This window comes from Pholcus phalangioides, unplaced genomic scaffold (assembly GCF_987345545.1).
Source record: "Pholcus phalangioides strain wild (caught in Gottingen) unplaced genomic scaffold, Ppha-v1.0 ptg000030l_1, whole genome shotgun sequence".
Classification (NCBI taxonomy): Eukaryota; Metazoa; Arthropoda; class Arachnida; order Araneae; family Pholcidae; genus Pholcus; species Pholcus phalangioides.
Window position 1 is genome coordinate 1,922,413 of NW_028301620.1, and position 13,988 is coordinate 1,936,400.

A 13,988-nucleotide genomic window follows, 5' to 3' on the forward strand; every position below is an offset into this window, starting at 1 on the left:
TACCCTTTCTGTAAGAGAAGCCATATCTGGGGAATTTCTAGGAAAAATGAAACTGAAAATTGAATCCTACTGCAATAAAGTGGAAGTGAGCATGAATTACACAAGTTGACTAACTGAAGGATGTGTCTAGACAAGAAACGTATTAAGCTACTGAAAGAGGCAAATGGGACAGAGAACATCTAAAGAAGAAAAATAAGTCATAAGTTTTATGATACACTAGCTATAATACCCGGCGCTGCCCGGGTTTTCTTCAATGAGGCTTTTTTGGATCACGTGATATCTCCCTCTCTTTTTCTTGAGGGACATACAAACCGTGTCCAAGTTAACCAATATGGCGACCTGCGCGATTCATGAAATAAACAAATCTTGATTTACACAGGAATGTAGAAATGAATATATATTTTTCTTTTTTTAAGGGGCGCTAGGTATTTCGATCCCCCCCCCAAAGTTGTAGAATTTTTTCGATGCACTTTTCACGGGCTCATAACTAATTTTAAAATACCCTAACTCACATGAATTTATGCAAATAAATATCAAAAGAGACAATATGGAGACATTAATTTTCATACTTGAGAAGATATAAATGAAATCAATGATATTGCTCGAATATCTAACTCAAAAGTATAGGTTTGGCTAATTACTTCGTATTTAATCTCCTGGGCTTCGTATATCTCTAAGCGAACTCAATATTTCAGAAATCGAGAATTCAATACAATTTTTAAAATTATTGATGGGGTGGAAAATCCCACTAATTTACGCATCTCTACAGTAAAATCGACAATTTTAGCACTGATTTCTATGAGGATCACCCTTTTCCTGACTCTCAAAGCGATGCTGATGATGATTATGACGTCAATTCAAAAAGCCTCATTACTGAGAGTATATTGAAAATGTGGCAAACCATTATAAAGGCATAAACTATTATACATAACTGGCAGGATTAAAGAAGTGACAAACCGTTGTAAAGGCATATACACGTCTGAAACTCATCGCTAGGGAACCACGGTAACCAAAGTAAACGTTCGGAAAGTGATTGTTGAGGCCCAAAAACCATTGTTGCCGGACAGTTTTTTGCCCATTTGGGGCATTTGCCCTGGTCTGACGAAATTTTAAAGTAGCCTATCGTTCAAGTCGGGTCCCATTTGGTATATATGCAAAATTTGGCAACGATCGATCTAAAATTGTAGATTTGTATAGAGAACATACACACACACAGACACACAGAAAATCAATTTTATATATATAGATAACTAGTTGAGAGTAAATGTGTTGACATTTTCTTGATTGGATATAAAATTGTGACAACTGTTGAAAACATTTATTCTGTAAGTAATATTAAAATACAATACACAGTAGGATTAGGTTAATTCAAACTTGATTAATTCGAATTTTGGATAATTTGAACTTTTACAAACTCCCTTTGAGTTTTCTATCTAATTTATGTTAAAATTTCTTGTTTGATTCATATTTTTTTTAATGTCTTGGATAATTTGAAGTTTGAGGGAAAACAATTATGATTTTTGTATCAGCAAATTTTTTTAGTTTGGAAAAATTCTAAAAGAAGTAAAACAGACATTGTTTTATTTGACCAAGTTGTTAAACAACAAATTTTCAAAAACAAAAGTTTTGAAAATAGCCTGTTTTTCTCTGTTCTTTCTTTCATAATTTACTACCCATTTTGACATTGTTCAGCTGGAGTGCATCAAAAATTTGTACCACTTAATAAAGATTGTTTTTTTTAATCTATAAAGATTAAGGTGTATCATTTAAAATCTGAATTGTTTCATAATCAAAGTACAAAATGTAATACTTTAATGAAAGTATATTTCCTTGATAGCATAAGAATGACAAGCAAAATATGGAAAACAGTTTGGTAACTGATGATCATGAATTGTCTCCATAAATCAGGCTTTAAGTATGGTCTAGAAATTCTGCAGTGCTAGTGGTTCCAGGACAGTAGCTAAGATCAATTATTATAACTGTAACTAATTAAAATTTGAGAGAAACAGCTTCATAACTGATGATAAAATTTTAATAACTGATAACTATTATCCTTTGTGAACGTTGATTAAGTTGCAATTTTTCATTTTACAGGTTTTCCGCAGTTTTCCAGTTTCAAGGCACGAATGTGAGCCTGTGTCCTATTTGAAAAAGTCTCTCAGCAGAAAGCAGACAAACTTACAATACAATACTGACATAACATGAAAAATTCAAACATTTCCATCTTTACTTCAGAAAATTGAAGAGAGATGGCAGCATGAACATGAAACAAGTGCAACTCGACAACATAAATAAGTTAGGGCCACACACACTCAGAATACACATTCTGGCATGTAATGATTCATTAGAAATTCAGCAGAGGAATGTGTATCAGGTGCATGTACAGTTAAGTAGTAGTAATAGTCATTTTTACAGATCTGGGATAGATTGATTGGATAATTCAAATTTTGGATAAATCAAACTTTTTTCCAGTGACTATGGGCTTCGATAACTATATATCATCATTAAATTTGATTGTCAGTATCATGACAATAAAATTTTTCAATTACCACAGTTTTTATATTTATTTAAATAATAAATTACATAATTAAAATTCAATATCATTTAAAATTATCAGTATAATTTCATTTTCAATTAAAAACACCAATTTGATGTATAATTTCGATGAATTTAAAGAAAATCAATATTAGGGTGCCAAATATTCGGTATTCAGCCCAATCACTATTCATCCAATCCCAAAACAGAATATTAGATTAATGTTTTGGCCTAATACAGAATATTTAGCGGTCGAAAATCAACTTTTTTTTATTACAATTATTAAAATATGTTTTTAATTGAAAACAAAATTATTGGTAATTTTGAATGATTGAAATTGTTTTTAATTATGAAATTTATCATTTGAATAGATATTAAAAAATTTTTTAATGTCATAATGGTGACAATGAAATTTAACAAATAATATATTGCATCAAAATAAACCTTGAATAATTTATTCTTTCATAAGCACTTATTACAATTTTAGATCAAACTAAGAAAATGTTAACCATTATGTTCACTCCACTGGTAATGCATTATAAAATGTAAAACTGATTTCAAAAAATATATATGTTCTTTCCTCCACTTGCCACTACCGGTAGCTTGGCTTAATATTTTGTTTGGGTACATCCTTCATCAGTATGGATCATGGGCGGAGATATGGGGGGGAGTATTGCCCCTCCCCCCGCGTCAAATGTGGAGTCTACTGATCTAATGTATACATGAATTGACATCATCATCATCGTGCCCCCCCCCCCAGCAATAATGACCGTGCCCCCCAGACTTCCAAATCTATCTCCACCTATGGTCTGGATACTGCCACCTTACTGCAATAAGTTTTGATTTTAAGCACTCCCTTTTACGTATCCCAGAAATAAACCTTGGCATAACTTCATTTATAGAGATATACATCATGCAATGAAATAGAGTAAAACCTCGGTAAGTCACCATCCTAATAATTTGTCCCACCAGTTAAGTCCTCATTTTTCTTCGGTCATTTCGTCTTTCATAGATAACAATACTATTAAACCCTCGTTTACTCATTGCTTTTGGGTAATCGGGAATCAAAGCGATAGGGAGTTGCTCCAGACCAACTTAAACAGGATTGCAGCATGGACAAATGCATGGTTGCTCATTTTGGTTTGAACAACCCACGGTTCTCTTATGAGTTGAATGGTGTCACTATCCTGGATGCAACTAGGGTCACAGATTTGGGAATTCTCATTGACGAGAGGCTTAGGTTTTCTGAACATTGTTCAGCAGTGGTCAAAAAAGCAAATAGAATGCTTGGTCTCATTTTCAAAAAGGTCTCTTTGCGTTCTGCTAAAGTCATTCTTCTGCTTTTTCGAGGCTTAGTTCCTCTTGGACTGGAGTATGCTGTAAGGTTTTGGAGACCATACCTACAGAGGGACATAGACTTGGTTGAAGGGGCACAGAGAAGAGCTACGCATGTCCTTATTGGCACACTGGGCTTGAGTTATGAAGAGAGACTTCAGTTTTTGAATATGTTTACATTGGATGAACGCAGGTTTCGGGGAGATATGATCAAAGTGTTCAAAATTTTCAAAGGGATAGATAGGATGGACCATGAACTATTAGTACACCGTCAATCGACTGCTTTACAAGGGGACACCAATATTGATTGGTAGCCACTGCGGTGGTAGAGTAGTCATAGTGATGGACTCGCATCGCGAGGATCTGGGTTCAAACCCCACCGTTGCCAGAGTGGTGGTCGGCTGAAGTTGGTTTCCTGTGGTTCCCAACTTCGAGGCACAAATGCGAGCTGATCTGCCAATCTCCCCATTGAAAAGTCTCACCACAGAGAGCAACAGGCCTACAACGATACAATTATTCAATTATTACACTTCACTCATAGTTAGAAAAACTGGTGGCAGATGGCAGCACTACACATAACAAGCATCACACAGAAACAAACTTCAGGTCAGGTTTCACTACATGTACACGCACATAAAGGGTAAGGTAGTAATGAGAGGTTATGGTGTCACAGGGAATTTTTCTCTAATAAGGTTGTTAATAAATGGAATAGCTTACCCCCGGAGGTAGTAAATTGTAACACAATTGACACGTTTAAAAAGAAATACGATAAACATGTTGGGGTAAATCAAGAAGCTATCCATACATAGAATAAGACAACCATAATATTCTTTATGGGCATTGTATAATATTTTATCATGTGTATATATTGTTTATAATTTTGTTTTCAATTGGGTTCCTGTATTTTTGAAATATATGACATCCATATTTGTTATGGGCATCTTTTTCTCAGTCACATCATTGGGCGTTTTGTCTGTTGTGGCATTGTATTTGTATAAAGCAAGTATTCTAGAACCTTCTGCTTTGATGAGCTCTTTTTGGAATTTTTATGATGCATCTCTCCTTTGACCTCTTTTTTTCTCTTTATTTTATTTATTTCCTTGGAGTGGCCACAGAGCCCCTGGGAAGTGCATGCAGAGCTCTGTGTTTTGTGGAGCCGAGGTTGGAAACTGCACGATCTAAAGTATTTCAATTCCAAATTGATAGGAAAATTCTGGAAACCAACAGATACCACAGTGCAGCTAATTTAGTTTTCCAAGCCATGTCAGATGAAAGGTTAATTTTCTGGCTTGAAGGACATCATTGTTGAGGTGAGACTTTCTTTCACTTCCTCTTTTTATTACAGTGTCCATAATAAAAGTTGCTATGTTCTGAGCTGTCTATACAGTCTTAACTAACCATCAGAAAGTTGTTAGGAATGTCTTAATGAAAGGATAAAAGAATTTTCATAGTTTTCTGAAGACAAAATTTCTCCATATCTAATGATTTAAAATCATGTGCCCATGAAAGAGTTTGACCAACAAAGGACATTCTTAAAAACTCAAGTTTTTGCAAAAGACTTTTCCTCACCACTTCATAGCACTATTATGTGGCGTGAATGTTATACCTAAAGTTGGCCACCTTTCCCTGAACAAAACCTTATTCATATCAGTGGTTCTAAATTTCTAAACTAGGTTGAATTCTCAGTGAACTTCAATTCAAATTCTCATACTTCCAGTAAATTTTATTTTACATTCTCGTATCCCTTCAAATAATCAAAAATCTTCCAACATATGTCGTATCTTAGCGTTTAGTTAACCCTTTCCACTTTTTGATTTAACCCTTTCCATCTTTGATTCTCATCAGCATAGTTGAAATCACTGAATCCCCTTTAAAATACCATAATTTTTTTAAATAAAGTTGTAACGAATCTATTTTCCCAGTATGGATATTTTTACTAACTCTCTGTGGCCTTACAGCACCTAATGCGTTTTGTTTGTTTATACGTTGTTAAAAGAAGTTGAGAAGAGAAAATCTATCTTCCAAGAGAAGAGAACGTGAGTTGGAATGTGGCTTCCGTTCTGTACGGTTGTCTGTTTTGAGTGTGCTTCGAAATAAAGGCTTCTTCTTTAAGTTCCGCAGTTTCGTGCTTTAATTGGACACCCCTCCAATATCAAGGGTTTAGAAATATTTTGCCATCTCCCGGAAAAGAGACGCACCTCCTACACGACGTCCCCTTATAAAGTAGTATTTCTTCTGATTTTCAGCAGGTGAAAAGTAAGGGGATATATAGAAAAATGTTCTATTGAGAAATAAACTCTACAAAATATCTGGTTTGGTGAATACTAAAATAAAAGGCTTTTAAGGAGGTGAGATATCTTGTCAATGCTGCTTATATGGTTAAGGGCCTCAGACTAACAGAACATTTTATTACACAACACTCTCTTAAATAGATATAGAAACATGTTTAAAAAATTTCAATACACCCAAGCCTCACTTTTTGACATGATTTGGCAATAGCTGAAATCCCCGCCAGGGAGATAAACACATAAGAATCTTTTAATGATCATTAGTCATAAGTAGGATCAACAATACTCTATCCCAGAATAAATAAAACAAGTAGTTTGAGAAAGTCTTATGACTTCCAATATTCAAAATAAAATTTGAATATAAAAAGGAGTATATACCTGATTGCTTCCAAAAGTGTAAACCTGACCATGACCAGTCAAAAGTATAGTGTGACAACTACCAGCTGCAACTTGAACAATCATTGTGGACAGTTTGACCAATGTTGGTGAGCCCCTGAAAATAAAAATTAAAAACATACTTAAAAAAGCTATTTGGCTGTTAATGAAATTTGATATTGCATTAATATATATATATATATATATATTTTTTTTTTTAATTTTTTAATCATTACATATTCCCAAGAGAACCTTGCGACCTGTCCAGGGAATTTGTTAGTGTGTTAGTAAACATTTATGCCCAAATTGGGATTCAAACCCAGACCTGCACAGTCAGAAGCTAGCTCCAGGAATGGGATTGCTGTTGACTCTTTTCAGAGCAGTTTTGGAGCAGCAATCTGTGAATTCGGAGCAGTGCTCAGAATCATTATTACCCTTATGAAAAATGAAAATTTTTGAACCAAGATACTCAGATTATTAAATTTTGAACATTTTAACCAGTTATAGGGTTTCAGTGTCAAAAATCAGTCATATATGTTTGATAAAACTTACATCCACTTGTAGGGACGTAAAAATTAGTCATAATCCAAGCTGGGCATAAAAAGAAAAAGTTTACAAATCAAACAAGCATACATTAAAAAAAAAAAACCTTGACATTTTGTTGACTCATGACTCTGATTTCCTCAAATTTCTCAAGAACACTACACATTTTTGCTTTCAGTGTTTTCAGACGAACTTGCCCACTTTTGATGTCTGCAAAGTTTTTTCTCTTTATCCCCACTTCTATCATTTTCTCTGCAGTGTTCAGCATAGTTTTTGATGATGACAACTGAATTTCCAACTCCCTTTCCCATGGGAATAGGGAAATTTCAGAGAACCCCTATTGGTGCAGAGGCACCAAATTATCTTGGAAAATCAACGTTATGGTGCAGTATGTAGCAGAAAATTGCTAATGGCGCAGCAATTCCATTCCTGTAGCTCCCTAACCACTGGACAGCCAGGCGGCTGTCCAGTGGTGTTCAAATTCCCAGTTCACGATAGTGTTTAAGCAAGTCTTAGTGCATTAAGTATGCATGACAGTGATATTTTTTATCTACTAATTGAGATAACTTGCCTTACCTTATTACAAAGTCTCCTAGTCCTAATTGGCCATGCTGATTATTTCCAAAGGTATAAACATCTCCATTTTGAAGTAATAATACTGGAAAGTATTTGACCAACATTTTGAATAAGAAATGAGAACAAATTAAGATAATTAAACTATCAAACAAATATTTTTTAAATTCAATGTAATTATGATACATTAAACAAAAATGAAGGAATGACATTAATGTTATTAACCATTATGATGTAAACCACATGCAACTTGTGAGACTGGGTTTTCGGAAGGCAAATACACACGAGCTGGTGGCAATGCAGTAAGCTTTGTTGTTTCCCGTTCATGATCACTTCCAGCAACATCCTCTGCAACATAAATGTGACAAATCCCAACCGTAAGAACAGTTATACAAAAACAATTTTTGATTTTGAATATTAAGAGATTATCATTACAGCACTGTAAAAATCATCAACTTGCTAATTAAACTGTATCAAAGTGTATCAGGATTTCACTGATTCTGATTTCATGTGATATTTTCAAGTAGCGAAAAACTAAAAATAACTAACATTATAAATGTGATATAAGAGATACCATTTCTACAAAACAAAAATACATTCATGTGATTTCCCTTTTAGCTACTACACAGTTATGTGGGCATAATGATTACCTTGCACCAAAAAGGTCTAGGTTCAGTTCCTGCAGGTGGTACAGTACTGGTTAGCTTTACTTGGCATTGCATGTGTCTCATAAATATTCCTTTCAAGAACTTCTAACGGACTGGTGCATGCTAAAATGTTTTATGTGTGTATTATTTGAAGGTGTGAGGACTCAACATATTTTTTATGATGTAAGAGTTATGCTTGTTTAAGCAAATGGTTGGTTTGAGATATCAAACAAGGGTTCAATTTATATCATCACCAGTGTAGATTGTTCATAAATAATAATTTGACTCATTCAACTTCTTTAGGTATTTAAAGAATTGCCTTGTTCAAGATATTGTTTTAGTCAATATAAATTTTATAAAATGCTTCAAACTTCATCTGTTAGTATCACAGTAATGTAAAAATGATCTGATTTTCTAGAGTGACTTCAAATTATAAATAAATAAGGGTCAATGAAAAAAGAATAAATATAGTATCTATTAAAAAATATTTTGCTGAACATAATGCTAATATTTGACTTAATATTTGATACAGTCTCATGATCTTATAATATATATTAAAACTTAACCTTTCAGCAGCTTTTAATTTAAAAAAATTAATACATATGTTTTTATGGCATTTTTATTCACTATAATTCTGATAATAAAATAAAATTTTAAAACTTTCAATTTATAAAATTTTTCAATCAAAATTGCATTCGTTTTTAAACAAGAATACACAGAACCAAAGTTGTTATAGATGTAACTTTTCATACCTGCACCAAAACAATTCAAGAATTTTTTTTTGATTATCACAAAAATTAGAACTTTGCCTGGTTTAAATTCATACAAAAATTGATAAGTTTTTTAGACTAATAAAATTTTAAATGGTCAAATGGTCGACGTGTTTCAGCTATTGCCCAACACGGTTGGCAACTTTCACATAATTTTGATAAAGCGTCTATTTTTAAAAAAGCAACACATAATTCAGAACTGAATTTTTTAGAGGGATACTTCATCAGAACATGCCAGGATTTTCTCGTTAATGATGGAAGAAACATGCCACCTATTTCGTCAGCTTGTACAGGCTTTATTAACCTCAGTCGAGACAGAAATTTCAACACTTTGCAACAGATGACACTCCAATTCACATCCAAAAACCACTCAGATGCAGCAAATACAAACGCTAACTCTCCGGACGACTAGACATAAACATCTCCCTTCCACGACTCATTTGTGTGAATTCTGACCATGATGGCTCTCCATTGTAGAGCTGAAATGCATCGACCATTCGACCAATTAAAATTTTATTTGTCTTAAAAGCGTGTCAATTTTTGTATGAATTTTTTTGATTGATTTGTGTTTATTGTATGTCAAAATGCTCTTTAAAAATGTTTTTTTTTTAAAAATTAAACAGGGTAGATATCTTTAATAAGAACATTTGAGCTCTTTGAACACGTAATGGCCAAGGAAGTCCATACCCACCTCGACTCGACTAACTTTCTATCCCAACCAACATGATTCAGATCATTGTTATCTGTATCTATCCAGTTAACACTCTTCATACATGACTTATAAGACACCATTGACAGAAACCTCCAATCCGATATCATCTTCCTAGATTTTTCTAAAGCATTTGACAGGGTGCCCCACAATAAACTTCTCCTAAAACTCTCAAATCTTGGACTAAATGTTCAACTTCTTAAATGGGCGGAGGCCTTCCTCATTAACCATAGCCAGTTTGTCTCATTCAAGGGCCAGAACTCACCTTTTCTTCATGTTACGTCTGGTACACCCCAGGACTCTGTCCTTTTGCCATTACTATTTCTAATTTACATAAATGACCTACCAGACTCCTTAAACTGCTGTATCAGACTCTTCGCTGATGATTGTGTCGTCTACAAAATAGTGTCCAATCTTTCCGACCAAGAATCTCTCCAACACAAACTTAACATTATTTACGAATAGTGCTCAACCTGGAATCTGCCCCTCAACTTCTCAAAAACAGTTTTCATGAAAGTTACCCATAAAAGAATTCCCCACAATTTCCCTTACTTGATAAACAATTCTTTCATCTCCGAAGTTTCCTATTATAAATACTTGGGCATAATAATCTCTTCTGATCTCCGCTGGAATCTTCATGTTGATTATACCTTTAATAAATGTCGCCAACTCAATATCCATCTGCTCTCCTCCCTTACTTATTTCTCACGTAACCTTTCTTTTCAAAATCCTCCAGGGTTTTTTTTAAATATCGAAACTTTCAATATTCCAATCAAACCCTCACATTTCTCTGTTAGACTCAATCACTGCCAAAAATTACAGCCCATCTTTGCCTCTTCAGATTGTGACAAATTTAGTTTCTTCCCAAGAACTATCATCGACTGGAACAACCTACCATCAAATATTGCAGATTGTACTACAATCTCTGAATTTTCATGTACCATCAACCGTCATTTTCACCATACATAATTTCCGCATCCTCTTGTATAGGCCTCGGCCAAACAATATTGAATAAATAAATAAATTTGAGTTAGGTACACATATGTTTACCTCACCTCAAGGTCTTAGCTTGAAAAAAGTATCGTTAAAAACCATTTAAAAATGAGCAAATTGGTTTCATCCAGAGCAAAAAAGATAAGAAGTCTTAAGCTATGAAGTTGTAGTGAATATTTTATCTCATAAGTTAACATGGTTTATTGGATGAATATGTTTTAAATGCAAAATATAACAGTAGATTGATACTAATAAACAAAATCATACATATTTGAAGAATTTATTTGAAAAATGGCCTGTAAATGATTAATATGTGAGATGGACTTTACCAACTACTGAAGGGGAACTGCTCTTGTCAGCAATATCAGCCCTGAGACGTCCCATACCAGCATTGCCAGATTTCATAGCCTTTATTGATTGCAACATCTGTTTACGCCTTTGTCTGATCCTGTATTCTTCTATCCTTCGTCGAAGTCTGTCTTCTAATCTAACGCCAGCTCGCCCTTCAAATAGGTAGAGTTTATCATTTGCAAATTTCATAAGAGTTGGGAGAGGCTCTCACACTTATATAAATATACTTCAGGAATTTTACAAAGAGCAAAAGCATACAGGGGACTGGTCTTTCTACTCAAGCCCTATTTTTTTCTCCTTTAGCTCTTCAAATTGACCAGACTTTCAAATTAATGAGTAATATATACAGTGAAACCCACTCAGCTGCCACCCTTCTATGATTAAATAATAAAGTTTCATTTTAAAGGTTTCAACAAGAACTTTTTTGTACCATACAAACAATACTAAGAAAGAGCTGCACGTGAATTCTGTGGAGGGTGGAAGAGAAAGGTATCAAGGTATTTATATACATTATCAAGTATTTTTTTCATAAAAATAAAGTAAAATAAGCATATGAACCTCCATATCGCACATCAAACACAATAATATCTGTTTGCTTGTTGTCCACTATGCCTCCACCTACAAGCTGTCCCCAAGCAGCAGCTGCCACATCAACATCTTGATCGTTTTCTCGAGCACAAGTCCTACAACAACCGCATTCAACACATCCTGAATCACCAGCACCACATCCACATGGCCTGCAGACAAATTAAAAAAAAAGTGTGACAATGAAAGTGATGTCTTAACACTGGAAAATAAAGACGAACTTTTTTTTCAAATACAAGAGTTATTCATACTATAATTTCTGCAACTATTCGTTAATAATAACAAATTATATTGTATATAATTATACAGGGTGTTCTAAAAATAGACAAACTCAGAGGGTTGTTAGTAGGCATCAAGAGGAATAAAAATTGCAATAGAACATGGTGTCACAAACCAAGCTGAGAGGGTGAAAATCATGAAAAAAGCATGCAGGCTGTGAGTCCAGAGGAGACGAAAGGTGGATGTTAGTTGATCTCTGAATGCATTCGTGGGATCTCTCACGATATCTGACATAAGCAGCATCGTGAAATGCATGTGCTGGGGTAGGATTATACACTGCGGATGACGTAAATTAGTGCTATTGCGGTAGTAAGTGTTGGGGGGAAAATAAAAAATTCTTCATGCCTTATGCAAATGATGGATTACGCTTGTCAGCAACTGGTCGACTTCCACGAGATGAAAGAATTTCCCTGTCTATTAAAAGATTGTTTGTTCTTGATCTGAGTTCAATGTTAGTTCTTTGTTAGTTCAATGTTAGTCTGATGTCAGGTCAGTTTCTGTATATATATTGTTTCAACATAATTTATTTTTTGCCATGCTTTACTGTAGATTAAAATGAATTTTATTACTCAAATTTGGGTTCCTGTTAGTGACAGTAACACTGCGCTAACACTAAGCAAGTGTAGCAGTTAGTTGTCTGTTTCAATGAGTATTGTGATGGCAGACTACACGAAAGAGGAATACGCTGATATGCATCTGATTTACAGTCGAGCAGATAACAATGGGTGCTTAGCACAGCGGATGAACCAACAGCAATATCCGATGAGACGTTGTCCGAACAATACTACCTTCGCCACAATCGATGAACTACTATGGGAGACAGGAACCTTTCACCCAGCATGCCATGATATGCAGGGACGCTATCGTGCCATATGGCATGAAACCTTTTTTTAATTTTTGCCCTCCCCTTCAAAGTGGGATCAATCTTTCTTGAAAGAACAAAAATATCTCCCACTAAGTGTTTGTAAGTTTTTGCCTACAAAAAGCGAAGTTATTTTTAACATTCACCTATTCTTCAAAAAAATCCATCACCTCCCAAAAAGAATACCAAACGTGACTTTGTGACGGCAATCGTCAAACATGCACGCACTGGCGAAGAACCGACACAGAATACACCAAAAAATGTTGGTTTGAACTGTTTGTTCTGAACGTGATAAAACCTGCTCTTGGGTATCTAAGACGAATACCTTTTGATATACATAAAAAAAATTGGAAATCAACGAATATCATGTGTTCATCCAAGTGGTGCTACAAAGAAAACCATCTTCAAAATCGTGACACCAATAATTTCCATGTGAACAATTCTTCCTACAATCATGTGGAAGGTTTCAGAGTGTGCAGCACATCATCTTCATCATCATCAAAAATCAGAGAACTTTTGCCTCCTCTACAACAGTGTTTCTTAACCTTTTATTGCCCGTTTTTTCCCCCCTTTGAACCACATTTTTTTTCTTGTGGCTCCCCGTCTTAACCAGAGTCTTCGACCCTCATCTAGAAGATCCTTTATACGTATTGGATTTTTTCAGTGATTTTATACTGAACGAAAATTTCGCAAATAAGATTGGTCTCCGAACCACTGGGCTAGAATTCATTGAGCTCCCCGCTAGTCCGAGTTCTATTCAGGCCGTCTCAACATCATGGGCCCCCTAGGTAAAGTGATGCTATGGTAGTCCCACACTTAGGTGGAAATAAACAGCCTACACATTCCCTACTTATTTTCAAAATTTATTGTACTATACAAAGTATCATGAGGTGGGGTCACTTATGGACCTGAGACCCCCGGGCATGACGATAGTCCGAGTTCAATTCAGGGCCGTCTCAACATAATGGGCCCCCCTAGGTAAAGTGATGCTATGGTAGTCCCACACTTAGGTGGAAATAAACAACCTACACATTCCCTACTATTTTCAAAATTTATTGTACTATACAAAGTATCATGAGGTGGGGTCACTTATGGACCTGAGACCACAGGGCATGACCCTCTCACAAGAGTGGGACTGACAGA

At 34.9% G+C, this 13,988-nt stretch overlaps 1 protein-coding gene across 2 annotated transcripts in view; it reads right to left on the reverse strand.

The window, feature by feature from the left end:
- hiw (MYC binding protein highwire) overlaps positions 1 to 13,988 on the reverse strand; it is a 213,560-nt gene that overhangs the window by 149,646 nt on the left and 49,926 nt on the right. Inside the window, exons 16-20 of one of the 2 annotated variants that reach the window (XM_089252701.1) lie at positions 11,678 to 11,856; positions 11,098 to 11,271; positions 7,875 to 7,997; positions 7,653 to 7,734; positions 6,537 to 6,651 (exon numbers count right to left, since the gene is read on the reverse strand). In XM_089252701.1, the coding sequence (XP_089108827.1) occupies positions 6,537 to 6,651; positions 7,653 to 7,734; positions 7,875 to 7,997; positions 11,098 to 11,271; positions 11,678 to 11,856 (673 nt within the window). Of the gene's footprint in view, positions 1 to 6,536; positions 6,652 to 7,652; positions 7,735 to 7,874; positions 7,998 to 10,670; positions 10,749 to 11,097; positions 11,272 to 11,677; positions 11,857 to 13,988 lie in introns of those variants that run through there. The other variant, XM_089252702.1, reaches the window with a different exon arrangement.